General features: G+C 42.1%; 4 protein-coding genes across 12 annotated transcripts; 1 reads left to right on the top strand and 3 right to left on the bottom strand.

Annotated features, from left to right (window-relative positions):
• Positions 1 to 453: 453 nt before the first annotated feature.
• On the bottom strand, positions 454 to 16,162 carry LOC135484475 (uncharacterized). Of its 8 annotated transcripts, XM_064765986.1 has the most exons (6): positions 10,058 to 10,730; positions 8,843 to 8,976; positions 6,050 to 6,630; positions 3,639 to 4,187; positions 3,391 to 3,419; positions 1,580 to 2,225 (listed from the first exon to the last, which is right to left on the bottom strand). In XM_064765986.1, the coding sequence occupies exons 3-6, from the start codon at positions 6,593 to 6,595 to the stop codon at positions 1,847 to 1,849; spliced, it is 1,503 nt and encodes a 500-aa protein (XP_064622056.1). In that variant the 5' UTR covers positions 6,596 to 6,630; positions 8,843 to 8,976; positions 10,058 to 10,730; the 3' UTR covers positions 1,580 to 1,846. The 8 variants fall into 8 exon arrangements, with proteins under 8 accessions (XP_064622059.1, XP_064622056.1, XP_064622053.1 ...); XM_064765983.1 differs by lacking the exons at positions 8,843 to 8,976; positions 10,058 to 10,730 and adding an exon at positions 16,075 to 16,162; XM_064765988.1 differs by lacking the exons at positions 8,843 to 8,976; positions 10,058 to 10,730 and adding an exon at positions 16,075 to 16,162 and having other exon boundaries at positions 1,580 to 2,114.
• LOC135484474 (uncharacterized) lies at positions 12,082 to 17,204 on the top strand. Of its 2 annotated transcripts, none has more exons than XM_064765982.1 (2): positions 12,082 to 12,235; positions 13,076 to 17,204. In XM_064765982.1, exon 2 carries the CDS (start codon positions 13,095 to 13,097, stop codon positions 15,033 to 15,035), a length of 1,941 nt encoding a protein of 646 aa, XP_064622052.1. In that variant the 5' UTR covers positions 12,082 to 12,235; positions 13,076 to 13,094; the 3' UTR covers positions 15,036 to 17,204. The 2 variants fall into 2 exon arrangements, with proteins under 2 accessions (XP_064622052.1, XP_064622050.1); XM_064765980.1 differs by having other exon boundaries at positions 12,082 to 12,239.
• Positions 17,205 to 17,781: 577 nt separating this feature from the next.
• On the bottom strand, positions 17,782 to 21,281 carry LOC135484473 (uncharacterized). The gene is made up of 6 exons (XM_064765979.1): positions 21,200 to 21,281; positions 20,005 to 20,127; positions 19,575 to 19,688; positions 19,140 to 19,307; positions 18,654 to 18,771; positions 17,782 to 18,407 (listed from the first exon to the last, which is right to left on the bottom strand). The coding sequence occupies exons 1-6, from the start codon at positions 21,264 to 21,266 to the stop codon at positions 18,278 to 18,280; spliced, it is 720 nt and encodes a 239-aa protein (XP_064622049.1). The 5' UTR covers positions 21,267 to 21,281; the 3' UTR covers positions 17,782 to 18,277.
• Positions 21,282 to 22,543: 1,262 nt separating this feature from the next.
• On the bottom strand, positions 22,544 to 26,847 carry LOC135484472 (thioredoxin-related transmembrane protein 1-like). Its single transcript, XM_064765978.1, has 8 exons — positions 26,699 to 26,847; positions 26,174 to 26,289; positions 25,921 to 25,966; positions 25,551 to 25,679; positions 24,995 to 25,040; positions 24,579 to 24,680; positions 24,198 to 24,311; positions 22,544 to 23,968 (listed from the first exon to the last, which is right to left on the bottom strand). The coding sequence occupies exons 1-8, from the start codon at positions 26,845 to 26,847 to the stop codon at positions 23,828 to 23,830; spliced, it is 843 nt and encodes a 280-aa protein (XP_064622048.1). The 3' UTR covers positions 22,544 to 23,827.
• Positions 26,848 to 27,178: the final 331 nt, after the last annotated feature.

Below are 27,178 nucleotides of genomic sequence, written 5' to 3'. Positions count from 1 at the left end.
TTGTGAGGCACATTTAGAGCATGCTATCGTCGGACGTTTGGTCGCATCAGAGGGAAATGGCAGCACAAGGCATTGAGGGAGGGAGGTTGAATACACACGTATTGCCAGCCTGTTATAAAGGTAAGGATTGGACTTAGTGGGGCGAGATTGTCAAATAGGACGTATGACGTATACTACTTCTGCAAGAAACTGATCTTGTTCCTTCGGTTCTCCCCTCCTCCTTCTCCATACACATGCCCTTATTTTTACTCTTCTGACACGCTGATTGACTGCAATAGTCGGGGAAAATGGGGACCGGTGGTCCCTTGCCTAACACCTCGAGTTATTTGACAGCTCCAACAGGGGTGTTGCTGGCGAGGAGCCAGGGGGCACCAATAATGTGTTTTTGACCAAAATTGGTCAAAGGGTGTCATTTTGCCCCTCCAACTCTGTAAAGAACACAGCTATGCGAAGTTTAATCAAATTGGTGTATATTTCATATATATATAATATATTGCAGAGTGGTATAATACACAAATACATGTACGTCAACTATAAAAAGTGTGTATAGTTTTGCATCCTTCTATCAGCAGTGTCATCTTTCAGCACTAAAACATATCAAAAGTTGCATATCATTGTATTCAACGTCCTATGGCCTGGCTGTTTCACATGATTGCCGCAAATGTGGGTTGGTGGAGACACATATTTTTACCTGCATGGCTCTATATGCCATCACTGACCGTATAAAAGTATACATAATATATGTATTTATAGCATGCATGTATACATGTATATATGGCAGATGTGTGGTGACCTCGTATATATGACGTAGGAGAAACAAATCCCTGAATCCCAGGATGATAAATATATTGCACTGACTATTGCTATTATTTTCTATTCAACCAATATTAAGATTATAAATAATGACCGTTGTTCCCTTCATACACGACAATTCTATGCCCGCAACCAGTCAGGCAAAGGTCTCCGAACGGCCAGGAGAGTTGTCGCCGAAACAAGCGATTGTGCCTGGATCTCCCCTGATTAATTGGAATCCTAATCGCACTCTCTTCAACCAGTGTCATTTTTTAAATAGGCTTGCGCAAAAAAGCTTTGATTGTACAAAATGCTTTACTTTCCGCCACGTGTCGGCAGAGCGATATGAGATCTAGCTTTTTCCGTAAAACTTCTCGATCTAACAAAGCCGTAGTAGGCCTAATCTCCATGTGATAGTCTCGAACGGTTGAAACCCGTTTGGCGACAATTCATCGTTCGGCCAGGGATTGCTTGACTGGCAACGTCATTAAATCATTGTCGGAAGTGGTTTTAAATATCACAATATGAATGTGATCAAGATGCATGGAAGCTTGATGGAAATGCACCACCACATTCCAATAAATCCCTTGGCAACTTCCGCTGTATATTTCTAGAAGGTTTCCGCTTCCGAGCGCTTGCCATCATCTTCCGTCTGTTCCGGGTGATGGTTGGTTGTCTTCTGTTCTAACTTGGAGCTTTTCATGTTCAACTGAACGGCCCCGCTTTCCCCGTTCCCTATCATTCCCTTCGTCTGTTGGGAGTTCGTCTGGTGTGACCTTACCTGGAAAAAACAACAGACAGACACTTGCAAATGGTTAAATGGTGATGATATAGGCCTATCAATGATAATAGGCTTTCAATTTTAGAATTAAACAGCCATACACTGTGCGCAGCAAGTACGTACATCTACATCGTTTACAATGATTATACTGCTGCCAGAAAAAAACGGGTTTTTGGCAGCCGGGGTTACTTTCTTTCGTTTTTGTCGACGACCAAATGTTAGTAGATCCATGAATAGAATGGTGCTTTTAATGACGAGGTGCAGCCCGTGGACTTATGACAGAGGAGGAGTGCATGGCTTATCAATTTTGATTACAACGAGGCATTGTATTATGTTAAAATAATTGGGATTGGATGAATACAGACAAAGCGGTAGCACTCTAAAGGCCAGTTTATACTCGCTCGCCGACCCACATGCGGAACGGAAATTCTCACCAGAGACCCTTGCGTAACAAGTGAAATATGACATGCGGAACACGACTAAAGACCAGTTTATACTCGCTCGCCTGCCTCTTTGCCTTTGATGGGTCCTCCCTTTCAACCTTTGGTATGTGAAGAAAGACATGCAGCTTTGAAGAATGTATTGCAATAAAAAGAATAAACCTTTACCCCGAAGAATGAATTGTACTTCAGCTATAGCTGCATTCAGTCGGCTGAATCGAATGAAATAATGGTAAAAGCAGTCAAAATGACGGATTATTTAGACAGAGGTTAGACCTTTTAAATAAAAAGTCTCATTTCTACCTGTAAACAAAAAATATCGATTCAGCTTCATGTGTCCAAAGTTAGGCGAATCTCTGTATGGTAGAGTTATTCAAAATCGAAAGTATATGATCGTTGTTAATCAAATCACCATATATAGGCCTCCATACGTTCATTTGTGAATAGTGCAAACCCACTTTTGAATCTAAAGACACCATATTGACAAAGTTTCATTTTCGATGACAGTTTTTCCACTTATAAAGGGAGAATCCGCTCACCCATGCCAAATTATCATGTGGCGTTCCATTGTCGGATACCCCGTGAGTTCATGGCACCTGGTTGTAACAGGAGCACTTGGGAAAGTCGTCAAAACCGAAGCTATTTTAGTGTGGCCTCGTTTGGTGCGCTTTAATGAAGAACTTAGCTTGGTTGCTTTGTAAATATTTATCGTAGGACTGTGTACCTCCAACAGCTTGAGGTGACTTTAGGGTTGAACACTGAATAGATGTGCCAGAAAAATATTTTCCCATTCTGTAGCCCGATATTTTCCCAATGGTAATTAGCTCTTTGATGTATATACGACTTTCGCTTGACTGAATCTTGAGATATTTGTAATTGGGAGAGGAAACTCTGCATCTAACTCCTGATTCGATACTGACTTGCTGCATGCCTGTTGTTAACACAGACCTTACATGCACACTCTTTAAAATAAAGGTTTTGGAACTTCTGAAAAACTCAAAAACTTCTAGAAGTTTGTTGTCACTTCTCTGAAAACGTCTAGGGGTGGTGGGGGTGCATATTTGTGTTGGTTAAAGAACACTCTTAAAGGTTCTACGGAAGCTCAAAATTGTTTTGAGAGTGATACCGTTTTTTTTGTTCAGATACATAATAAGTGTAAAAACAGGGAATATAAACCTGTTCTTTTGCCACCAATTAATCTTTCGACATGAACCGTAGACGACTGAATGATTTCGTGAGCAAGATGTAAAACGGTAACGAGATATGTCGAACAAAACCGGAAAATCCTACCGTCATAGCCATTACCATAACCATTCAATATATACACCAGCATTTGATGCAGTGCGTTGGAGCCTGACACCATCATGCAGTGCTTACCAATGCGCAAAGTTGCTTCTGCATTCAACCTGAGTACAGGACAAAATGTTCTCATATTTAAAATCATCTTGACCCACAATGTTTTGAGATCGCATATGACTTTAACAATAACTTCGTGTTTTGAATTAGTTTTTAAAGTATTCACTTCATAATCACGAAGAGAACTGATTGGTGGATTATCTGTTGATGGCAACAAAATTATGATAGAAATCAGTGCAAGATGTCTAATGAAGTATATGGATACAAACCTCATCTGCATTTGCGAATATCTTCCCATCGTGCCTGATGTCCTGTACCAAGTTGATGGGCAGCGTGACTCCCGACCCCATTGGCTTTGCTCCGTCTATCAAACACCCAACAACCAGAACGGAAGTCGAATTCACCAGCAAGGTTAGCCCGATATACCCCACGACATGGGTAATCCAACAGCTTACAATAGGTTGCTCAGGCAACAAGTACAGGTCCATAAAATACCAGTACCCCCGCCAAATATTTAAAGGCCCGAAAAAACCTATCAGCCAATAGAATTGCTCGAAAATGATCTTGCCATATTTTCTTTTTGGTGTTGAAAGGCATTCTGATAGTTTTTCTGCTGGGAATTGGATGATGGCGTAAATAAGAGAGATTATGAATCCTGTGATGTAGGAGACCAGGGCGCTCTGTGGTTTGGTGGCATCGCCGGGGAAGACCAGGCTGTCGAATAGTGTCCAGCCTCCCCGCCAGACGAACACCACCAAGCTACCCACCAGGACAACAGTGAACAGCGAATCCAGGACATACTTCCAGACAACTTTTACCTGCGAAGAAATGAAACATAATTTAACATTATTCTCACTTATCTCAGTCATACCTTTACTTTCAATGGTTTCTGCAATAAAAAGGAAGGAAGGAATGTTTCAACGACGCTTGCAATAGCATTCCGCGAAGATGACGTCACTACAGCTGCTGCCCTCTATTTCCCCATCGCTGAATTACACGCAATGTCGGACAAACATGCGGTTTCGTAATGGATTCAAGCTTTCTAACTAGGGCAGTTAGATTCAACCTGGCACATGTCCGAGTGTTGGAAATACTACATAATTGTTCTGAATATTTCTCTCTCTGACTCTATGGTATCATTCATGCTAAAAACAATGTAGGGTCAAAGATAATTGACTTTGAAATAAGCTCAAATGCGTAGAAATAAGTGTCGATGTCCGACTGTCACGTGACTAAAACGTCATCAATATCTTATGCAAATGACCTTGTGAGCTATAAATAGTAACTTCGCGGAATGCTATTAGAAGATTTTTCGAATGTGTTTTCATAATGAAAGCGTTAACTTGCAGGCGACTCGGCCACCATTCAGAGGAATTCAACTATACTCCTCCCACGTTTCGACTGGTTATAATGGAAGTCTTCTTATGTACATGCTCATGTGCCTCCTTTGAAAGGACTGTTTAGAGTTGGGTCCATACTGTGCGTCTCTAAAGTACCACAATCCAGCATGTTCGAACAAAGGTCTCACAACCTTTATCGTCATCTGTTTGTAATTCAATCACAACTTGTTCAAAGGTTGAAGTATTACTTTATAACATTCCCGGGTTAATCAAGGTTGAGTTCGGTTTATAGGCCTATACAAGTACACGTCTGTCTGTAAAGAACATCTAGAAACACGTCTGCTCAATCATTTTTAAATTCAAATACTACGGTGAACCAGTTTGTCTCCACTATTCCACCAAATGCTGATGCATATATCTATGTCCAATGTTCCAACCAGACTTGAAGCCAAAGATCTCCCAGGCAGCCAAGATGTCTAGCTGCATGAGAATGCTGCAATGAGGGTCATTGCGGGGTTTATTCTTTAAAGAAGATCATGTCAATGCCATGATGTCGTTTATTGACGATGACCATTCAGGCCCGAAGCAACCTCACTCTGTGGAACCAGCTGCAACCTCTCCGAGCATCTCCTATCTCTCCGAGCCGTCATGGCCAACCTCCGAGAAAATGTCGCCACACATTGAGTAACCAGACTAAAGTGACTCTAAGCACTGATCGAAGACCACATCTGGACAAGGTCCCCGTATGCATGACAACAGACAGCTTTCTCACTGTGGCGAGGGTTTTCAAACCGATGTTGCTTGTACGAGAGAAATCGAAGAACACATTTCAAGTGTAACAGAGCCTCAAACGCTGGAGCCAGAGTTGCAACCTCGTTTTGTAAGCATGGTCAGATGGCTCCTTGGGTGTCCAGGCATAGCCACGCTCAGCCATGCACGCCACAAGGGCAAGCTTATCATCCAACCCATCGGCTTTGATATCATTTACCATCCCCGGTACCATTATTTCGCCCTTGGCCACTTAGAATTTAATCAACTTTTAATAATGTGACCTATTAACCCACATATATATCATGTCAATTACAGTGATTCTGTACAAATATTGTAGGCCTACAACTGAACTGTTTATTTCTTGCATCTGCGTAGGGTGTTGTAAAAAACAAACATACATTTGGACCCACTCGACCACTGTGCATGGCTGCAAGGTGCGGTTATGATAAACCGGGGCGTGTCTGCCCGCCAAATTTTCGAATTCATCAAAATGAAAATCGATGAAAATCTTTTTGTTTTAAACGTGGCGCGTAAATTTCGAGGGAAAGAATTAAATACCTGCAACTTACGCTTGCATGAAATCGGGTAGGAACGTCGAAACAGACGCTATTCCTGTCGACAACGATAACTAAAGGAGGTGCGTTGATGTTCCTCACTCCACGACACAGGGCCAGCAAGACCACTCCGACCGTGAAGCTGACCCCCCCGCTGATCGCCGTCTTACTCGTGTAGTGGTCCCAAAGATACCAAACCCCTCTCCATAGGTTTACCGCACCGAATCCGACCACGTAAATATAAACCCTAGTGAGTACTGTCAAAGCAATGAAGTGCATCTTCATCGAGCATCTCTTGAATAACTCTTGCAGGACAGTGACTGTCATGATAATAGATATGCCTATAACTGTGGAAGCCCAGCTTGATATCTCTTTATTGTCCGGAGCTAAGTAAGTGTCTATCACAGTCCAGGTCCCTCTCCAGTACGCCACGACCAGAGGAGCGAGGAATACGTAAGCAAGGAACATATCGAGGATCCTCAATGGGAGATCGGATTTCTCCTCCCTGTCCTCCTCGACATCCTCCCCGTCTGGGTTCATCTTACTTTCCATCTCTGTCATCGTGTCTTCATGTGGTGCTCGGCTCTACATCAGTTCTGAAATAGAAAATATTGCATCATGTTTGAAAATCTTACACATCTGACACTTGTTTTTATAAGATAAGGAAGATGTATGATATTGTCTGTTATTTGGATTGAAAGTCAGCTTTTTAAAACAAATGAAGAAATATCATCACAAAATTTAGAAGAAAAATACCATATGGGGCAGAAAATTAAAAAAGGGCTGTCGTGGGATTCGAACCAGGGTCAAAGGGGGCTGAAACCTTTGCGATATCCACTCGGCCACGCCGGCTTCTCTAACTGATGTAGGCCTTCGCAGTTATATGTATAGACCTTTTGTATGAAGCCCGTTGTCTAATGTTTCACCACTTGAAATATTCTCACATTCGCACGATTTACTAAATTTTGATTGCTTAAATCGTCTAAATCAAAGACGCGCGCACTGTCACAGTGAAGAGTATTATTTGTCAGCCGCAGTTGAGTGACAACAACGTTTTTGGCATGCGCAAAATAACTCCCGTACCTTTAGCATTCTAACCTTGGGATGCGGGTCCTGGAGCTCTAGGCAGTGCGTTAAATTAATCCTCTAGATAACGAGCGATATTCTGGAGATAGCACAAAGCGGAACTGAATGAGCAACTTGGTAACATTTTCGATCATCAATATTTTTCGTATAATGCCTATTGTGGTATTTTTGCAGGGGTCTTTAGGCATTTTCAGCAGAAGAGAGATATTTGCTGCAGCTCGTGGTGAGCTGATAAAGAGAAACCGCATGCCTTTTCTAATTAATGGGCATTGAAATAATTTTACTTTTCACGCTAAGGAATTATTGATCTCTTTACTAAAGAATTAGAAGAATGGATGGCATGTCTGGTCAAACCAAGCGCCTGGCGAATCAATGTGAGCGAATTAAGTGAAGACAGTCATCGCATTTTCAAGATTTTTATCTTTATCTGGAAATTGAGTCCCTTTGTCACATAGCACTCCACCTATGACGAGCCTTGGGAGTGGTCGCAATATCAATCAACCCATGCAGGGCAATTCCCAAATCCTCCTTAACAATTCACCAAATTGATTCGGCTCGCAGTTTGAGAGAAAATTAATCATGGACGTCCCATCTTTTTCACACAGTGATGTTGAAAATTAAACATTGTCAAATCACACCCACGATCAGGAAATTGATCTTCTCTGTCAGGCTTTCTTGTAATGATAATTGGAAGGGACATTCCGCTGCCGAATTCTGTTTGACGCCTCAACCTGGCATTACCTGGCCACCTGCGACCACTTTATTCGCAAGACAAGTGCATTTCCCTGTTCATAGAAGAATAAATTTATAGGATATTTCGCTAAAAAATAGTAATAGAGCACCCGCTGCGATATATATAAGCGAATACTCCATACAACTTTGAAAATCGATTTCACACGGCAGGCCTAAATTCCATTGTCGTCAATACGAAAAAATGGTTATCAAGTTAATATTATATAGGGGACGTTTCGACGACATTTGATCAAATTCAATGATTGTCAAGCTGTTTGACATTTTGTTCGCTTAGGGATTGTGGCAGTGTAATGAAGCTATGTTTCTGTTTCCAATAGTGATGTCAGGCCCGTCTGGTCAAACAAAATGGATGCCATTTTAGGACAAGATACGGGCATGCGCATAAGCATGAAAATCTTTGATAACAAATCGGAGCATGTTTCACCCCTGTTCTCGTTCCGGCCTAAAATTTCTGAGCGTCTCCCCTCGGAAACGCTAAAAGACTCACAGTTTTTACTCTGTTTCCCCCAATCGAAAAGTCTCTCAATAGCTGTCGGTTATATGGAAAAAGTGAACACGTGGAACAAGCAAAATGCGATGAGATGAGCTCCCCGAAGTGAATACATTGAATGTATGTCAATGATACATGCTACATTATTTATACACAAATCACATCAAAAGTCTTTATACAAGGTCAGAGGTGCAGTTAAAATGCGCCTCTTCTTCGTTTGGCAGGAACTTGTATATCTATGCATTAAACAGAGCATAACTTCTTACACAAAATATCCGTCAAAATGATTTATAACGTCATTTAAAGATTTGGTGCATCACCAGTCATTTTTAAAATATTGGTAATTTCAGATTTAATTTGAAATCGTGCTCCTTTATAGCGTCATCCTGACGTAATCAGCGGTTTTAAATATACTCCGCCTCTCGAGCAAAAACATGATCTCAGGATGTTACAGCGTAGCTAATAAAAACTATACCTACACATACATAGTCTTCTAATCCTACTCAACTGCAGTAATCCAACAAACGAAAGTGTCCGTCAACGAATAGGCCCATAAGTTAAAATGACTCCAAAAGTTCTACTATCGCAATTCTTGGCCACCTCCTGGCCTTCTCTAATTGATTGAGTGGTGGATTGATTGGTGGAAATTCTGACAGCGCCGCTGGCGAATCGCAGACAATATCATTTTCTCTTCTGCGGGTCTCCAACAGAGAGTCGAAATTACAACCCCATCGCTTTAATTTATATGTGTCGGCACTGCTGATCTAGAAGGAACATGCTTGTATTTATTCGCTACTAGTGATTAACAATAGGCCTATGGTGTAGACTTTCACAAATCATCTTGACGTTTACCCAGACAGCGCCGCACCAACCTCCGAAAATGTCACTCACCAGTCAGGGACAAGATCAGATCACAAAAAATGTAGTTCTCCAAGGGTAAATATCCGAGAAAATATCAGAGAACGCTCATTCAAATTTCAAAGTTCTGTGTTCAAACCTCTAATTTGATTTGAATCGTTAACTTCAACATCAAAGTCAGTTCGAGTAAGGAGAACTCGTAAACGAATATACAAGGTCGATGTTTGAAATGGTGCGTTTTTAATGAATACTAGTGAGTTAATGTACATTTTCTGCATTCAATTACAGTTTATGTCCAGGGATACTGTCTAGCATATGTTGTGATACATAGCTATACATGTTTATCACCGGCGTTCTGTATAATATTTTCTGCATGAAGATATTTCATCGTGGAGTATCTATAATAATACTGGAGGGGGGCGAGTTAAGTCACACTCAGGGACGTTGTATCACCTTGAAATTTGGCACGGATGTTAGTCATGTTATCCTGATGCAACCTTTTGTTTATTTTTGAATATTTATACAACATTTATATTTCCAATCATTTTATATAACACCAGCAGTTTCATTGTCCGTCTAAATATAACACGGCAGAGTAGAGGGAATATGGTTGTATATTGATGTAACAGCTTTCGATAGCGGCGCTTGGGTAGTGTCAACCACCATGAACACCGATAAAGCCGCACCCGAACACTGCCAATCGGAGAACAAAATCAAAGCATACTGACTGATGCTGACCTGACGTTTTCAATTTCGACGAGTATAGACACTGATGGAACAAATTTGATTTCCTAAGATTTGAATGGTTGTAACTCTCGTCCCAGCGTTCAACTCACCATACATGTTTGTATCACCGTATGTATCACCTTTACTCCTTGCTTCCCGCCAGCAGTTGACTTATTCTCTCCCTTTCCAGTTGTGTCCGCAGTTTGGAATGATATTTCAACTAGTCTATTTAGTAACCTCCAAATATATATATGTAATACTTTTTTCAGGTGGACGAATGAATTAATTTGCTCTAAATTGCTACCTTTTATATGACCGGGCATATGTGGGAAAGGACGGGTACACAACTGACCTTGATCGCATATACTTCAAATAATGTACAACAGATCCTAGTACACGATCGAGCTCAAGGCAGAACATTACAAAATTACGTCATGTTATCAAAATTCAAATAAAAGTTCACGTGCATGGAACACATTATTCTATACTTGTAGATGGATGTCAATAATTAAAAGGAAGTGTCTATTTGGCAAGCCCGGCTCACCAAACAGCGCCTTTTTCTGCCCTAGATGGAGAGCCGAACTCATGCATATTCAACCACCCAGGAGCTCATTATTATTCGTGGCAACACGGTCAGCAACACTGGAGTTACAGTGAAACGCCTTTTGAAATGCACACTAATGCATTTAACATGCTTATCAGTTAAATCACGTTTATGACTTTTTTTGTAAATCCATACAGTCATGTACATGTACATGCTTCTTCATGGATTATTGACCAAAACCCGAGTTGAATCGAGAGCGGGAAGTCGGCCATTGTTAAATATGCGCATATAAATTCGAATATGACGTCACTGCTCTCTGATTGGCCAACATGTTGTAACCTCTCGTCCGGCTCGCCAAAGAGGGTAGTATTTTTGCCCTGTTTGGCAAGCCCGGCTTGCCGAACAGGGTGGCTTTTTAGTGCTGTTTGGCAAGCGGCTCTCCAAACAGGACAAAAAAAGATGCCTGTTCGGCGAGCGGCTTGCCATGCCAAATAGACCCGGCCATAATAAAATCATCATATCAAGAATATCTTTATACATAGGCCTACTTGATTCTATCAAGTAACTTGATCATATCAAATCACGACAGTCAAGGTCTGCCATTTCAGGTTTGAATGGACATTTTAAGCTTTAAGACTGCCAAGTGCATGAATGGTAGGCCTACCAAGCATCCGTACCAACCCATGTGATCAAAAAAACGATGTTGATAATAATGATGATAATAATACTAATAAAAAAGTAAATGAAGAGAATTTTTTCTTGAGGATACACGGAGAGTGGAACTCATGACCACACGAGCGAAAGTTCAGCATTCTAACCGTTAAACCACAGAGGTTTTCATGTTCGAGTAGAGATTTTCTTCGCCTAATAACCAGGCTATGACGGTATGATCCTTGCGTGAAATAGAGCGAATTTTTATTTCACACACGCTTCAGATCACCATGATGTTGAATTCGTTGAGAACTTTTTTGTGTGGTTGCCACTTTGATGGAGGCCCTTAGCCAGCAATGAATAATAGTTGTTTTTGGATGATTTAGCATTGCAGGCCTCAATGGACGATGGGGGGGGGGGGGGGTCCATTGGATGCTTTGGGAGAAGACAGCTTATTTCTCAATCAGTCGTAATACGAACGATTTAGCGTTCTTCGATTTCGAGGTCCGCACGGGAGTCCTAACGCTGTACAACTTCCAATCGATTCCTAACCTCATGTTCAGGCGTTTTCCATAATGTGTGCTTTCTCACCGGTGATACGGTCCCTCATCTGTACGGATATCCGTAGAAAATACCCATGTGCAGTGCACTTATGACGTGTTTAGGGGTCGAGTAGTCCAGGTAACCTCGACCCTATCCGCTGCACAGCGGAGGGTCGAGGAAGCCTCGTTGATTTACCCGAGGCGAGCCATACATTTTCAGTGCATACAGTGGATGCACTGTCATACCGAGCGCTCTGGTATTGCAGATTATTCACTTGGATCGAGTTTACCCATCCTACAGAAAAACACGTGACCGACCCCGGAAGCTTACGCCCCCAAATCGAGTTCATAACGAGTGAACTACCGCCAAGTACCAGTCTCTGTAATGAGTGAATGGAGGAGACTGGTGAAAGAGTCTAAAGATCGAGCGGAAGTATGAGAAAAGCATGAGGTCATCGCCGCGTTGACAGTGGTGGTGGTGGTAGACACCAATCTCATGGAATGGGAATGGAAGGACAAGAAACGTTGTTCATTCGGGGTCGCCGATCTAAGTAGGTAGGTGTTTTGTCTTATTAAACCGATGATGAAGTCCATCACGTGTACCGGTAGGCCAACCAGACTTCATCAGCGCGGCAGAATTCTGCGTGTCCTCCGGCATGCAAAGCGACTTGTCTTTTTTCACGTTTGATCAACATGAACGTTTGTTCAACAAATGTGACTCGTTGAAAAAAGCTTTCGATCAAGGCCGTGAGGTGAGTTTCTTTCTATCGTCCACCCATGCAGCAGACGTGCGACTACCGTCTGCCTATGGCGATGACACGTATACACTGCGCGTCTGTGAGATGTACTGAGCTGTAGTACCGACGGCAATATTGATTTTGTACAACTGGCATGCTCGGCGGGATTTACGAGATGGGAGTACATGTACAATGTATTCATAAAATCGTTCGTCCTAGTTTTCTGATTGTGTTGAAATATCAAACCATTATGGTGATCGACATGCGAAAGGAGGTCAAAACGGACATTCACAACGTATGTTCACACAGCTCATTAGGAGATCAGTCACTCTTGCAAAAAACGGCAAAACTACAACTTGCAACAGAAACTGAACCTTTATTTTGATTCAAATGACAGCTAGTAGGCCTATAGTACTGCAGATTCCCAAGAGTCCAAGCCATGGAACATAGTGTACCTTGTGGGGGAAAGTTAGGCTACTTTTGTCGGCAGAAGCGGTTTCGTCAGAACCCTCTATCACTGAAATTTGTGTTGATTGAAGATCCATGCAGCTTTAATGGGTGGAGTCCCTGGGCAGAGCAATGCCCCATCCTCGCATGTGCAGATCCACTCTTGAAGCCTTGTCATTGATTGGCTGCAGTTCTTTCTACTTCCAGGTAACTGAGAATCGGCAACATGTCTTTCCAGCCAAAAAATGGAGAGGAGAAATTCGTCACCGAGGGCGAGAAGACCAGATGTGAAAAATGTCAAAAGGGGGTCCAGGAATATCACAAGTTCGACGGCTGCGGCCATCTTGCCTGTAAGAGCTGTCTTGCAGCGCATCGAGGACATTCTACAGGGAAAAGCAAGACTGCAGTGGAGTTCAGTGTATCATCTCCTGATTGTCCTATTTGTCAGATAAGGTTTCTTTTCCCAGAAGAGGGGGCAGAAATGCCTCATATGCCGACTTTCAGCCAATTTAATCTAGTAAAAGCACTATCGTGTGATTTTGACGAAGTTGATGATGATACCCATGTTCGGTTTCGAAAAAACTGTTGTCAACACGAGGAGGCTGATGCCGAACATGTTTGTAAGAAGTGCAATGTGATGATCTGTAGTGAATGTCTTCCCCGCCATTGTGATGCTGCGCATGACGTCATTAACATGGCAGACTACGTTGCCGAACTTGAGGAATACGTCAATGCCATGTTCAAAAAGGTCAACTCGTCGTACAAGAAGTTGAAGAGGTACACCGAGGAGATTAAAGCCAAGAGAGATATCACTGAGACTACTTTGAGGAACGCCATCAGGCGAGTCAATGAATCAGCCAAGGCGAGTCTGGTTGATCTAGAAAAAGAAAGAGAGCAAACGGTTGGAGAGATCAAGTCAACGCAGACGAAGTACGAACGTAGCGCAGACGTGATTGCCACTGAACTCTCCCAGGAAAGCAATGCGTTATTGGTGTACCTGAAACTCCAGCAGGTGGCTTTTGGTGATGGAAAGTGGGACAAGGAGAGCAGGATAGTGCGTATGGCGGAGTTCCTGCAGAGCAATGAGTCAATCCTCCAGAGCTCGCTTTGCCAGGCTCGGTATCTGATCGAAGAGACCGAGATTCTATTGGAGAAAAAGTATCACTTCGTGGAGGGCTGCGGAAGCAAGGACTATGATGAAGCAAGGACCAAGGTAGTTACGCCGAGATGTGGCAGGCTTCTCAGCAAGAGTAAAATTGAACCCGTATTGGTATTGGACTGCAGGACTGCAACGGATGATGGTCCTCCGTTGATTACATCAGTTTGTCCTTGCCGTAATGGTGATCTCGTGATAACAGACTGCAAGAATCTCAAGGTCAAATGTTTCACACCTCCAAAGGAGCCAAATGGGAAACACTCTGTGAATTGGGAGTCGTCCGGAAACGAGGAGGTCAAGCTGCGCTGGCCAAAGTTCGCGAGGCAGTCTTCTGACGGCTCCCGGGTAATTGTGTCGGATCTGCGATCCTACTTCTGCGTGGAGCTAAGCGCAATGACCGGACACATCTTGGGCGCGAGTACACATCCAGTAGAGAACTTGACAAGCCACATGTCCTTGTCAAATACCGAGGTCGATCTCGTTGCCCGGCCTACTGGAATCGACTCGGAATTACCATGGCCGGTTATTCAGATGGCGTTCCAACACGGCTATGTACTTCCAAAATTGCTCTCACAGCGCAAGTTATTCCCGATGAAGGCGTGTTACTCCATCACGCAGGATATGTTTGCCATCTTTTGCCGTGAGCCCATCAATGACAGGGGCGTCATGGTTATCTCAACCGCTGGGGAACCTCTCCGGTGCATCTATCTCGAGGAGGTCAAACCGTGTGACATCACCGTGACGCCTGATGCGCACGTCTTGGTTGCAGACAGCGTGAATGCCCAGGTCTTCATGCTTCGTAAGACCGGGGAATTTGTCGGTATCTGTATCGACCGGTATGACGGCATGGAGCGTCCCGTTTTTATTCGTGCGTCTCGCGAGATCCACCATGGTCGATATGGTGTCTATGTTGCCGAGAACAACGGAGTGCTGAAAGTCTATAGCATGCAAGCGACGGGAACTTATCTCCCGCGGATGGCAAGTCTGTCAAGGATTGACCCCGGGTACTAGACCAAGGGTGGACAATGAAGGAATTACCACTATGACTTTAGACTACCCAATGAAAAAGTTTGCCGTATATTGACGTATCACTCGGAGAAATTGATATAATTGCATGGGGAAGTTACCCACTTCCGACTTGTTGCTTGATGTGGGAACCTATTGTAGAATATCTAGCAAATGTTCGGCCATGGTCTATAATTAGTTTTACCACACATGGTCGTATGTGTGATCTTTGCTAACAGGAAAATTACTCTGCTCTTTATTAGCGCTTATTAAGTACTTTGTTGTTGGTAATTATTCTATTGAGTTGCTGTTCATTTTTGCTGCAGTCTTAATAAGGTCAGTGGCCTAACACAACCCTTATAAAAATTAACCTGCAACTTTGACATGGAATTTCCCAATGGGTGGAGGACTGAACAAATGTAAAAAGCATCGAGTTCCCGCTGTACTCTGTTACTACAAACATAGCGCACCTACAGATCGAATTCTTATCCGACACCACTAACGGAGGACGCCCAAGGAATTGACCAGGTGGGGGTCTCTGCTCTAAATGAGATGCGGAAGGTTTCGAACTGAAATGCCCAAACCTGACGCGCTTTGGCTGAATAAGTACATGTACATTCTGGCTTCAAGAACATATAGCTTTGGGCGGAAGTACCCTTTCACCTCAAAGACATAGTACGAGTATATCAAAATAAGGCTTAGGCCTACATATAGTTCTATCCGTCTTTTTTTCTACAACTGATGTTCTTTTAATATCAATCCATAGCGCAGTTCGAACATTAAAAATTGCCAAAATTTCATCTTCCTGACACATGCGTACATGTATGAAGAAAATTTGAATTGATTAGAAATACATCGTGACCATCATCGATCGACGCACACGTAACAGAGTAGAGCAAATATTATGCGCAATTGGCTACAGATTTCGGAAGTCGCTTTTTGCCCTAGCATACGATTTTTTGTGCGACATGTGGTATTTTGTTTGGTGTGATTCAAATACACCAACCGAACATCAATGTTCTCATTAACCAAGCTGAGTTCCTACCTTGCTCTTGGCCGAAAAATATCACGTTATGTCCAATAATCCACGTATCGACACTCTGAGACTCTCTGAAACTCACAAAATAATATCAGTCACAACGAGCGTCCCCAAATCCGTGTTGGGGTTCGAGATTAATTGATGCTGAGATTGTGTTAGCGCGGCCAATCAGAATCGCTCGTCCTGCGCACAGTGGAGCGCACTTTGGATGAGAGACGTGAAATTATTGGTGGCACCGAGGCCTAATCATGCAAAAAGCCCCAAAGTAATGAGTTTCTCGCTGCTGAAATGTTACCTTTCCCACCTTTCTTGTTAAGCTTTTCACAATATGAGACCATTAAGTGCAATCACAGATGAGTTATTGCAGTCTTTGTTTCATTTCGCCTCTTATTTGAGACCGCGCCAACTCAAACAACACAGAAACAGTGGAACTGTCACTAGTGTGGGAAAGTTCGGGAGACCCATGTCTCTGCTTAAGGCTTGATAACGCGGCTTCTCTCCCAATACGGCTCAAGAAGGTATACTACTATACCCTGTCAGGGAGAGTGGCCGTCTCTCACACGAGGACCTAATGCTCCGGCTAGGAGACGAATACATAGACTCGGAAGTGATATTCTGGATGGTCTTACCCTGACTGCGCCCATTCTGACAGTCCATATAGCGCGGGCGCGATCACACGGGACAGTGCCATTCCAATCCAGTGTATTGTATTAACGGGATTTCCAATCTGATAGTATAATGGGGTTAATGGCGAGGTAACTTTGAAATTCTAACAATTCTTCTGTTAAATCCTTGGAAGGCGTCTCATGAAACTCATAGCAATGTGAAGCGTGGTTTCATGTACATATGAGTGTCGCATGGAAATCAAAATTAATATAATGGTGGAGAATTAGGATAAGTTATTGTATATAATGATCGGCTGTTGATGTAATTGCAAACTGACTTTTTTACGTATTGAATGGGGAGCGATTTTTGGATATTCACCACACTATACGGCCTCAACCAATGCACTGTCCTTGCCAGTTAAGTCTAATAGCAATTAACCTCGCATTCAAAGGCCTTTCCTGTAGGGTAATTTGTTCTAATTAAACAGTCATTTATCAATTACGACAAGAATAGACGAAGAATATAGTTGACCGTGGCAATTGCATTTCTCCATTGTCTACCCATTTCGGAGGGAAAGTTCACCCGGGATGAGTGGTACTACCTATATGTAACTTGTTGAGAATATTGGTCAACTTATTAATCCAGCTTGTCATATTTGCTCAGCCCGATCAGAGTTATTATTGTTCCCGGAGTCTACGGATAAACAATATACGTATCCATGGATACGGAGTAGAGGCCGGACAGGTTTGAAAGTAACACTCAAAGACGCGGTAATGAGCAAAATCCAGAGGCGTACACTTCTGGACATTGCCTCAGCTGTCGAAAACGAACAAGGGATGGAAAAAACGGTGTGCTGGCGGTGCCTGCCCAACGTCGCAAAGCAATCCGTCCGTCATGCGGGGAGGGGGCTGGGGCTGGGGCTGGGGCTTCTCCGGCCCTAGAAGCGAACATTAACCCCTGATTTCCTCAGGATTCTGAAATAGTTGGTGGAAGGGATAATTTGGGAATTATTTTGATGAGTCGAAAGTGGATCAGTTGTTTCAGTAATTGGCAAGAGTGGAAATCGCAACTTGTCATATGATATGAATTTATATCGAAATTGGGCAAGCAATTGATTCTGATGCGTCTTTAATTAGCATTGTTATAGGCCAGGATAGCTCAGCGTAAACGGCTTTAAAAATACAGAGAAAATCTGGTGATGTCCATTATATCCTACATTACTTTTAGATTGGTGTCAACAGATAAATCCATTTACATTGTAGTGCCAATGATGTCCAATCAAACAGTAATTTCATTGCTCCATTTTATTTTTGATGAAATTGACCTCCGAGAACCATATTTATCTATCGAAGACTTCATGTGAAAACCGCGAGTCTCTTGCCCTTGACTCTCCCGAGTTCTCGCTGATTTGGTGCCAGGAGCCAGGCTCTCGGTTTTCACTATAAGAGTGCAAGGCATGTTCAGTCGTTATGAATGAAAGTCATACATGTGTGTAAACCAACAGTTGGGAAATTTGCCAAAATGTTCCTTCTGGCCGAATGTAACGGTCTAGTGTGCATGCCGCGACTCCAACTCGAGGGGAATAGATTTTTCCTGGTCGATGCTAGTAGAATGCGGACCTTGGCAGAACGGTCGGAATTGACCGGGTGCTCCCTCTGCAGAATACCCGTTCACAGCATTCGTTAGACACTTGTTGGGAGACGCAGTCAGGTCCAAGGTTCCATGTCGGACACCTGTAGGAACAAACCGGAACATATAGCAGTATATACAAAGGTAAAAAGTCCCGGCCTCGATATCGAAGTTTCCCCAGCGGAAAGCCGACGCGTTCCGTTCGTGCAGAAATTTGAATTAAATTGAACATTTCCAATAGGCCTATTGACGTGTAATTACATACTGCATTTAAATTTTGCAAAGTTTCAGTGAATTTGAATACATGTAGGCTACGGAATGTTAATTTCTGGTGAGCCACTCCGACTTACCTGTCTTTACAGAGCATAGCATTTGTCACCGCATTAACGCAGGTGCAGTTCTTTTTGCACCCATCTTCCCATGTCTCGCCCTGCTTGTACGCGTTGCCTCCGAAGCTACAGAATGATTCTGAAAACGAGATGTTTCAATGCTTTGATTTGCTGTGACGTTGTCTGCATTGAGATTCGTGTCTCTTCCATCCTCAATAAAATTGAGATACATTTTACTGGCAGATACAGTGTAACTTTGGCACGTTTCTTAACATCGGAAGCTATTAACTTGGAACTTGATAAGCATGACCCCCTACGACAGAAAACCTCCGACACTGAATTTCGGTCCGATCTGATTCTAAACCTGGCCACCAGGGGGCCAAAACTGAAATTACCTCGCTTCTAACCATGAACCCGTTTCCTTAATATCTGATAGTGTGTTTGGAACCAAAAGTTTAAGTATATAATAGCTTTTAAAATAAGGTCTTGTAATTTGCTGATCCTAACCGGGAATCTCGCCCTGCGCAGTACCGATGAGAGTACGTACTGCTCCCGCACCGCAGAACCCACAGAACTTGGCGCAGTTCTTCACAGCCCAGTCTTGAGCCAGTGAGGCACTCGAACGGCATATGGCTCTACCAGACACTTGACAGAGGGGGAAAACGTCTTTGCAACCTGTGAATGAGACTGGAAGAATACATACCAATATCTAAGGTAAGGTAGAATGATGAAGATTAGGAGTGTGATAGAGAGCGAAAAGGGTAATGGCGGATCTTGTTCTTGCGTTCGGAGCAGTAAAGGCGTATGAAGTGAGGTCTAATCCAAAACCAAAACGTATCATTTATATTGATTAGGGACTTCATTAAAACGGGACCAGCATAACTGTCACACCGAGTGTTTTTGTTGACTAATTGTACAAATCAACTGTAATTCGTCACTCACCTGAATCTTCGTCAGCATCGCTAGAATTATCGTCTTCATCTGAAGCGTCAGAGGAATCTGACCAAGAACGCAACCTTTTTTTGCTACCGAAGCTATCATTTTCCTCTGATCCTTCTGAAGAGAGTAAGTCATTTTTATGTTGCCACTTTCATCAATTATGAGCTGCTCTAGTGAGAGATGTGTTGCCCATTCAGCTCATGAGGGGCACATTTAGAAATGCTGTCAAAAATCAGCGCAGAAGGAAGAGTCGAGGAGAAACAACAAAACGTTTGAGCAAAATAACTCTTAATGTGAGATGACGGGACTATATCCCAAGTTATCATTGCTTGACCGTATACACCGAAAACGCAATCATCAGTGCAGCCCCCGATTTCTCTAGCACGTGACACACACTGGCTGCTTTAATTGAAACGTTAAACTGGATTATTACCCTCGTCTTGACCGCAGTTCCCACAGAGGTTGGGACAATTGAGCCTGGCCCAGGCCTTCTGATTCCCATGGCAAACGGTCTCATCGGTGTAGTAACCACAGGCAAGGGAATCCTTACCACAATCTGAAAGAATGAAAAAGCATAGATAAGATCAACCGAAAGACTTCTCTTTTGCATCCTCGTACAACCAGTGGTTTTCAATGCACTCCGCTTCTCGATACGACATTTGGCACTTCAGAGAGTCTCAAACAGCGAACTTGACACACAATTTTAGAACATTTCTAGGTGAAAGGCGTCACCTATCAGTATGTATCGAATCAAATCCATCTAAAGGAATTCAGATAATGCCTCACATCCCAGCTCGCAACTGTATTTCATAATGGCACAACCGGAGACATCCTGTGAGAAATCGTCAATAGGCTTCATCGGTAAGAAAGTGGACTGGACTGGCTAAAGGTACGAACATCATTACTTTTTTGCATTTGAAAGCGTGGGACGATTTACTGCTGGAACTCTAAACCAGCGCAGCTCCTTCTTGAAGGTAGCCAAAAATGCGATAATCGTCCAAAGGATTTCGAGTTTGCAGGTCAATTTTACTGAAGGATGTACCTGCCATAGGCCCAAAGATTAAAGTGTGTTTTGGGGACTTAGTTTAATCCTTAGACAAACATGTGACATTATGACGATGTGTCGTCGGTCAAAGTCAATATTTACTCAATACATGTATATACAAGTGCTCTTTTAAAATGCAGGGCCATTTTAGCACTTACCGTACGATTTTAATACAAAATTTGAATTTGGGGACATTTGTCATATGCTAACGCAAGGGCGGCGCGAAAATTATCGAAAGAGACGCTTAAGCTGTGACTGCTCCCTGGCAGGAAATTCGTCAAAAATACATCTGTGCTACCAGTAATAGCAAGTTAGTTAAAGAACTAAAGGTATGTGGACAACAGAAATCATTACACTATTTTAGTTTTCTCCATGTTCCTCTACTTAGTATTAGCCGTCTGCACACCAGCGACGGAGACAAGACATCAAAATTGATGATTGGGACTGGCTGGGACCAACCACTATCAACGATGCCGCAGAGCTACGCGATGAAGGCTCATCATGGCATGAGTCCGATGAGTCCTTTTGTCACAAATTGAAGCAATGAGTAACCGTCACATCGATCGGTTGTCAGCCAACTTACCATCCAATGCCCGAGCAGCACAGGCCAAGACCAGCTGTACGCAGACGACAAGCAACAGACGAGCCATGTTGTCACTACAAATCGGTGCATATATCAGAAGGGAAGTGAACTCTAACAGAGATATCCTGGCCTTATCAAACTTCAATTTATTGTATTAGAATTATGATAACGTCATGAATTTTACCTTTACGACTTTAGCAAACAGTGGCTTTGCATTTTATAATCTCAGATTTGCTGGCCACTCATCTAGGTCCATTTTGTCCCGCATTCGTCCATTGAATCTGACCTTTTATTTGCCAGGGGGAAGATCTCCACTCGACCCTGCATGTTTACGAGTGGTAATAAACCAAATCTTTTATAAAGTATCGAATCACTATCATCACCTGTAATGTCACCTCTCTGATGCAGTAAGATCGCCGCTCATACAATGTCACATCTGACAAAAAAGTCGATGAGTACGAGTCGCCTCTTCACCATGTCGCATCTGATATAAAGAGCCAGTCTTTGGGTCGTCTCTCACAGCATGTCACCTGATATAAAGCCCAAGGCTCCGAGTCGTCTCTCTACACCTGCTATAAAGATCCAGCCAATGACCTGAGTCACATCGCATACCATGTCACATCTGGTATAGAGACCAAGACTAGGGGTCAATTCTTGTACCACGTCACAACCAAGACTGTCACACCTGGTAGGAAGACCCAGTCTACCTGTCACACCTCATTCTGGTTGTATAGACACCAAGACTCAGAGTCACTTCTTGTATCATGTCACATCTGATTTGAAGACACAGTCGACGAGTTGCCTCTTGTACAATGTCACATCTCATACTGGTAAAGAGGCCAAGACTCTGAGACACCTCCCATACCATGTCACATCTGAAATAGCCTCAGCTTAGTAGTCACCTAGCAACTTGTTTGTTTTTCTTAGATCACATCGCAAGGCCATTTCGAGAAGAAACTGATTTCATGCACTCCTTTGAATATTTTCTGTTGCACTGAAGAAAAGGCAGTTAGCCAGATTTGGCCGGCTGAACTAGTGATTAGGCAGCACTCCGTTCAGAAACTTGTGGTTGTGGTTTGCTCGCCTTGGTACAGAGTTTGGTGGGGCATTGTATTGAGCCATGAATGAGCAGGCGACATTGCCCTTACCTTGTTGTTGACTCGTGGAACAGACACAAACAATGGGTGATATGAATAAAGGCTAGCAAATGCTTTTATCTAAAACTCCATGTACAATTACACTAGGCCTTTCTGTACAAAATTGAAGTAAAAGCATTTGCTAGACTTTATTCATATGAGCCAATATGTCTCATCTGCTTTGAAAGGTAAACAAGACAAAAGGATGTTTGATTAAAAATCACCTTTATTCAGTCACATCATCATTGTAGTTTCATTTACATATGTATAACTATTTACTAGACTATGATGAATCATGGAATATACCCTTCAAGGAAAGTCTCAGGACCTTCCTCCTTTCAATCCAATATGTCCTACTACCTTGACACAAACTGGTATAAACAGTGGACCTGAATTTCTCCCAATTAATGCACTTTCCACTTCACAAGGTAAGAAGACTAAATCAAGACAAACAAGGACTAATCACCAGCACCATTATAGAGAACAGGTTCTGATCTTATGGTAATTCCACATTTCATCATAAAGCAGCAAATTATAAACACCATCTGAAATGCATAGATTGATTGTTTAGTCAAATCTTCCATTCAGTACAATTAAAGAAATTGTAATAAAAAAACGTTAGCGGGCAGTTACTGGTGTTAATTATGGACTGCTCTCTTGCCTATACGTGTTAAGAACTTATAATAACCTGTTCATGCAAACAATTGTATTGATATGAAAACACAAAAATATAACACATTGCATGGAGTAGACACGCATACAAGTATGACTCCCTTTCAGGGAATAATACAACCAACAAAAATGAAGTACATAAAGAAAAATATTTTCATATCAGACAAACATCACACACACTCAAGCAAAAATAAACTTATATGCAAAGAAGAGTCTTAGTACAAAATCTGATATCATATGAGCAGATACAAGTAAGCGAACACTATAAGCCTGACCACTGCAAGCAATCGTATAGAGCTATACCACAGGAGCCACTGTAATCGCGCCAGTGTGTGACTCACTTGTCCACAGTGCACTGGTAGTGGTAACTACATTGTATGTATAAGTGATAACTAACTACCGGTACTCCATGGATCTCGAAGACGCAATTTCAATGGCCCAAGCCCTTCTTGACCAGCGATATATACTCTTGTCAGAAAATGTCCAGGTTTACAGAATTTGACCCTTAAATTCAATTGTCAGGGAATGTAACTTCCTGTGGAATGTGATGTTACAGAAACCCCAGTCAAATAACCCAGCCCACAAGGCAATCCTGATTTTGTAGAGTGTCACTGTAGGAAGTACCATTGTCTGGAACAAACTAGAAATTCACCTCCCATCTCTAAAAGCTTTGTATTCTGAGAGGGTCACCACCTGGCCTGCTCAGAACACAACCCAGTGACTATGATATGAACAGCACCAATATTTCTAATGTGCCACCTTAGCCCTAATTACTTTCTTTAGAAGTTAAAGATATTTTACTATATTTAACAGATCCGTGTTAATCCTCCTCTTTTTCTCCCTCCTCTTTCTCCACATTCTTCCTCTGTCTTAACCCCTCGTGACCCTCTTCATCTTTGTCCTCCTTGTCTCCGTCATCTTTTTCCCGATCATCTTCGATGACATCATCAGCATCAGAGTCCTAGAGAAAATGAAATATTCATCAATATATCAATTCTGAGCAATTTCATTGCATGCTCATTGAGAGAGTATAAGGGTACCGGTAAACATCAAACATCTTCAAATTTTTACACCATATAGACAATTAGCTTAGTCTTTGTAGAAGACACATCATGACAATTTGTATCCATTCTGTTTGGCAATGGTCCATGTTATCCAAGGGCTAATTGAACTGTACAAGGCGATCGTACCTTTTCGTTTTTTAAGAATTCTTCCACTTTCTTATCATTAGGAGGATCAGCACTTCTGGGTGGTTCTCTGTATGGTGCTGGTGGACAGATGCAATCACAAAAACAGACAATTATCTGAAAAATAATTACAACAAATTCAATTCAACATACACACATGAAAATGTAGACAGAAAGCTTTTCAACAAAATTATATCTGACAGACACATGCCAAGAATTTGGTCTATATACCAGATAATCGCAAGAGAAACACTCCCTATCTGACAGTGATCAAATCTTTGACTTGCTGTTACCAATAAGGTTTTTTTTGTAGCTGTAAGCCAACATGGTTTTTGATATCAAGAGATAACTGTATAAGAGGTAAATTCTGTATATTTCACTTACCAGTCCAAACAGTAGTCCCATGACTACAGTAAATACAGCAAACAAGATATAAGATCCCCACACTGGAATGCCATATTCATTTGTCATCCTCTCATGGACATTCTGAAAGATGAAAAATAACGTTATAACAAGGTCTTTCTTTTCTTTCTCAGGATAGAAAAGGATGTAGCAATAAGGATATAGCAATCACAGTAAAGTCGTAACTTGCCAAAGGTCACGAACTAGGCGTCAACAAACTTTGTAAAAGAAGACTTGGCTGCAGTGAAGACAAGGCAAGTGCCACACCTAGCACCCACTGCCTTGATCAAAACAGCAACATTGACAAATAGCATGGATGACTTGCTGCATAACCTAGAAAAAGAATCAGAAGTAATGTAGTACTATAGGCATAGCTGGTACAAAATCATTTTTCTTACCCTAACAATCATAGAAGCCTTGAAAAACCAACTCAGCAGCTCCATCCTAAAAATTGTAATGAAGATAATATATACATTAGATATTTAGATTGTATCTTACACTCACAAGGTTCCAGGTCAATTAGTCCTTCTTACTTTGAGTAACCTAGTTTTCTACACATAGTGATGGTGCTAGGCTTTTTCCCCAGACAAAAGAACACTCCATTTGAATGGATGCCAGACAGGACAATTAGGACAATCGTTAGGTGAAAAAACACTCGATCACGGAATGTGGAAAACACCTACAAAAATCTCCAAGAAATTCTGTCAACCGAAAAAAAAAGTCTTGAACCAGAACATGAGCAGGTAAATGTACCACAATTCTCCGCCTGACCTCATTATCAAATTTGAGTGGTTTAAAAATGTGTGAAGGACTTGAAGGAGCAAATAAGAATTATATTGCAGTCCAAAACCATCTTGGTCCACCATGGTGAATGAATAATTCACACTTATTTGTAAGTAGCAGGGTGGCCAAAGCCTTGTCATTGTAGAGCCTATGATTGGAAGAAATACTAACGGTATTGAACCTGGCTGCTGGTACCAGGCCAGTGGCTCAATTTCTTCATATTTCTTGTCTCTGATTAGTGTGATAAGTTCTCCAACACTTCGACTTCCTTTGTATTGGCGGAACACACCGTCCTTCACACTGGAGAAGAAAATGTGTAACTGTATTTATGCCAGCTATCTGTAAATATGTAGCTCAGTGGTGAACCCATGCCTTATAACTTCTATTGAAATTTGAGATTGGCAGGCACTGTTTCTTAATCCAACACTCTACTGATATCTACCTACGTGAAATTACGAGATAGAAAGGATGTCTCTTCTGACTGTGGGCATACTTTGAGTAATTTGAGATGGTTACATAATGATATGGGTAACAAACTTACTGATATATTGTTGGTAATGAAGTTATGAAGAATCTCCCGCTCAATGCTAAAAAAGAAGAAGTTTATGTTTGAAAAGAATGGTCAACAATTGGGATCTGTATCATAAACACTAACATGTATCATTTGTTCATTGAAAACATAAGTATACTGAGTACATATACACTACAGATATGATTGTACAATTGTTTTATTCTAACATGTATCTTGTTCAACTCTTTTAGTAGTGGCTTGTAGAGAATGACTTGAAGCTCACCTGGGTTGATGGTGACATCTACACTTGCGACTTTGACACTGAATGCCGCAGCTTTTCCAGCAAATTCTTCCCATTTTGGAGCAAATGAACGACAGGCAGGACACCAGGGTGCATAGCTGCAATTATAATAGACAATTTTAGTTTGAAACTGACAACCCACATTATTTTGCCAGGGTGGTATACTACAGGCAGCCAACCATTGTCAGGCATCTTTGACAGTGAAGACCTATGTTACAGATGGCCCGTTTTCCTGTTTACTGCGGGTGTATAATATTATATAGCCAGCCCGGCGGCAGTGGGCAGGCCGGGGGCTTTGATTGACCGTCGTCACGATGATGATTTGATGTAACATCAACGACATCCCATAGTGATATAATCTGTTCTTGGTCCAAGATGCATAACACACACCTAGCATAAGTGCGACACGCAAAATTGAAATCGGGACATGGCGAATTTAGGAGCATACAGAAATCCTGAAGAAAATGTACAGCGAAACTAAACCCTCAGAAAATAGTTTTTTCGTACAATTTCACCATCCACTCTCCATCTAGCAAGTCCTGCCAAGTACTCTCATTAAGTGTTATCAATTTGCTTTCATCCTGACCCGAGGAAAGGTGAAAATAAGCAAAAAGAAACAAGGAAGTAAAAAATTTTGATTTCGTGGAGGCTGCCATTTTGCTGGTAAGGAGATAAGGAGTTACTTATCTGCATTTGTCAAAATTAAAATAAATAGTGACGAAATAATTAGATGACATAAACTTCATTAACAAGTCACTTGATAGGGAACCTTGCCTTTACAGGGTTTGATTTGATTTAATATTGTTTTCCACTTTAGCATTCGGCAACCTCGAAATGATCAAAACACTTGCTCAGCTGTACCGTGATTGCCGACATGTTGCTAGCGGATGTATATTTGTCAAAGTAATTTGATTGGCTGAAACTCACCCAATAATGTGAAGCGGTTTCCCTCAATTTGTTTACTGCTTTACTAAATAATCAATAAAG

This window comes from Lineus longissimus, chromosome 3, assembly GCF_910592395.1.
Source record: "Lineus longissimus chromosome 3, tnLinLong1.2, whole genome shotgun sequence".
Classification (NCBI taxonomy): Eukaryota; Metazoa; Nemertea; class Pilidiophora; order Heteronemertea; family Lineidae; genus Lineus; species Lineus longissimus.
Note: the sequence above shows the minus strand (reverse complement) of the source record. Positions and strands in the feature narration are given on the sequence as shown.

What these genes read in the sequence shown, in the direction of transcription:
- LOC135484475 (XM_064765983.1), bottom strand. Translation starts at nt 6,595, where the DNA reads ATGACAGAGATGGAAAGTAAGATGAACCCAGACGGGGAGGATGTCGAG. An exon ending in TATTCGCAAATGCAGATGAG is followed by an intron (nt 3,420 to 3,638) that starts GTTTGTATCCAT and finishes TCCTGTACTCAG; the next exon opens with GTTGAATGCAGAAGCAACTT. An exon ending in AGAAGCAACTTTGCGCATTG is followed by an intron (nt 2,226 to 3,390) that starts GTAAGCACTGCA and finishes CATTCGATTCAG; the next exon opens with CCGACTGAATGCAGCTATAG.
- LOC135484474 (XM_064765982.1), top strand. Translation starts at nt 13,095, where the DNA reads ATGTCTTTCCAGCCAAAAAATGGAGAGGAGAAATTCGTCACCGAGGGC.
- LOC135484473 (XM_064765979.1), bottom strand. Translation starts at nt 21,266, where the DNA reads ATGGCTCGTCTGTTGCTTGTCGTCTGCGTACAGCTGGTCTTGGCCTGT. An exon ending in CGATGCTGACGAAGATTCAG is followed by an intron (nt 19,308 to 19,574) that starts GTGAGTGACGAA and finishes TCTCATTCACAG; the next exon opens with GTTGCAAAGACGTTTTCCCC. An exon ending in TGCGCAGGGCGAGATTCCCG is followed by an intron (nt 18,772 to 19,139) that starts GTTAGGATCAGC and finishes TCTCGTTTTCAG; the next exon opens with AATCATTCTGTAGCTTCGGA.
- LOC135484472 (XM_064765978.1), bottom strand. Translation starts at nt 26,847, where the DNA reads ATGGCAGCCTCCACGAAATCAAAATTTTTTACTTCCTTGTTTCTTTTT. An exon ending in GGAGAGTGGATGGTGAAATT is followed by an intron (nt 26,290 to 26,698) that starts GTACGAAAAAAC and finishes TTATAATTGCAG; the next exon opens with CTATGCACCCTGGTGTCCTG. An exon ending in AGATGTCACCATCAACCCAG is followed by an intron (nt 25,967 to 26,173) that starts GTGAGCTTCAAG and finishes CTTCTTTTTTAG; the next exon opens with CATTGAGCGGGAGATTCTTC.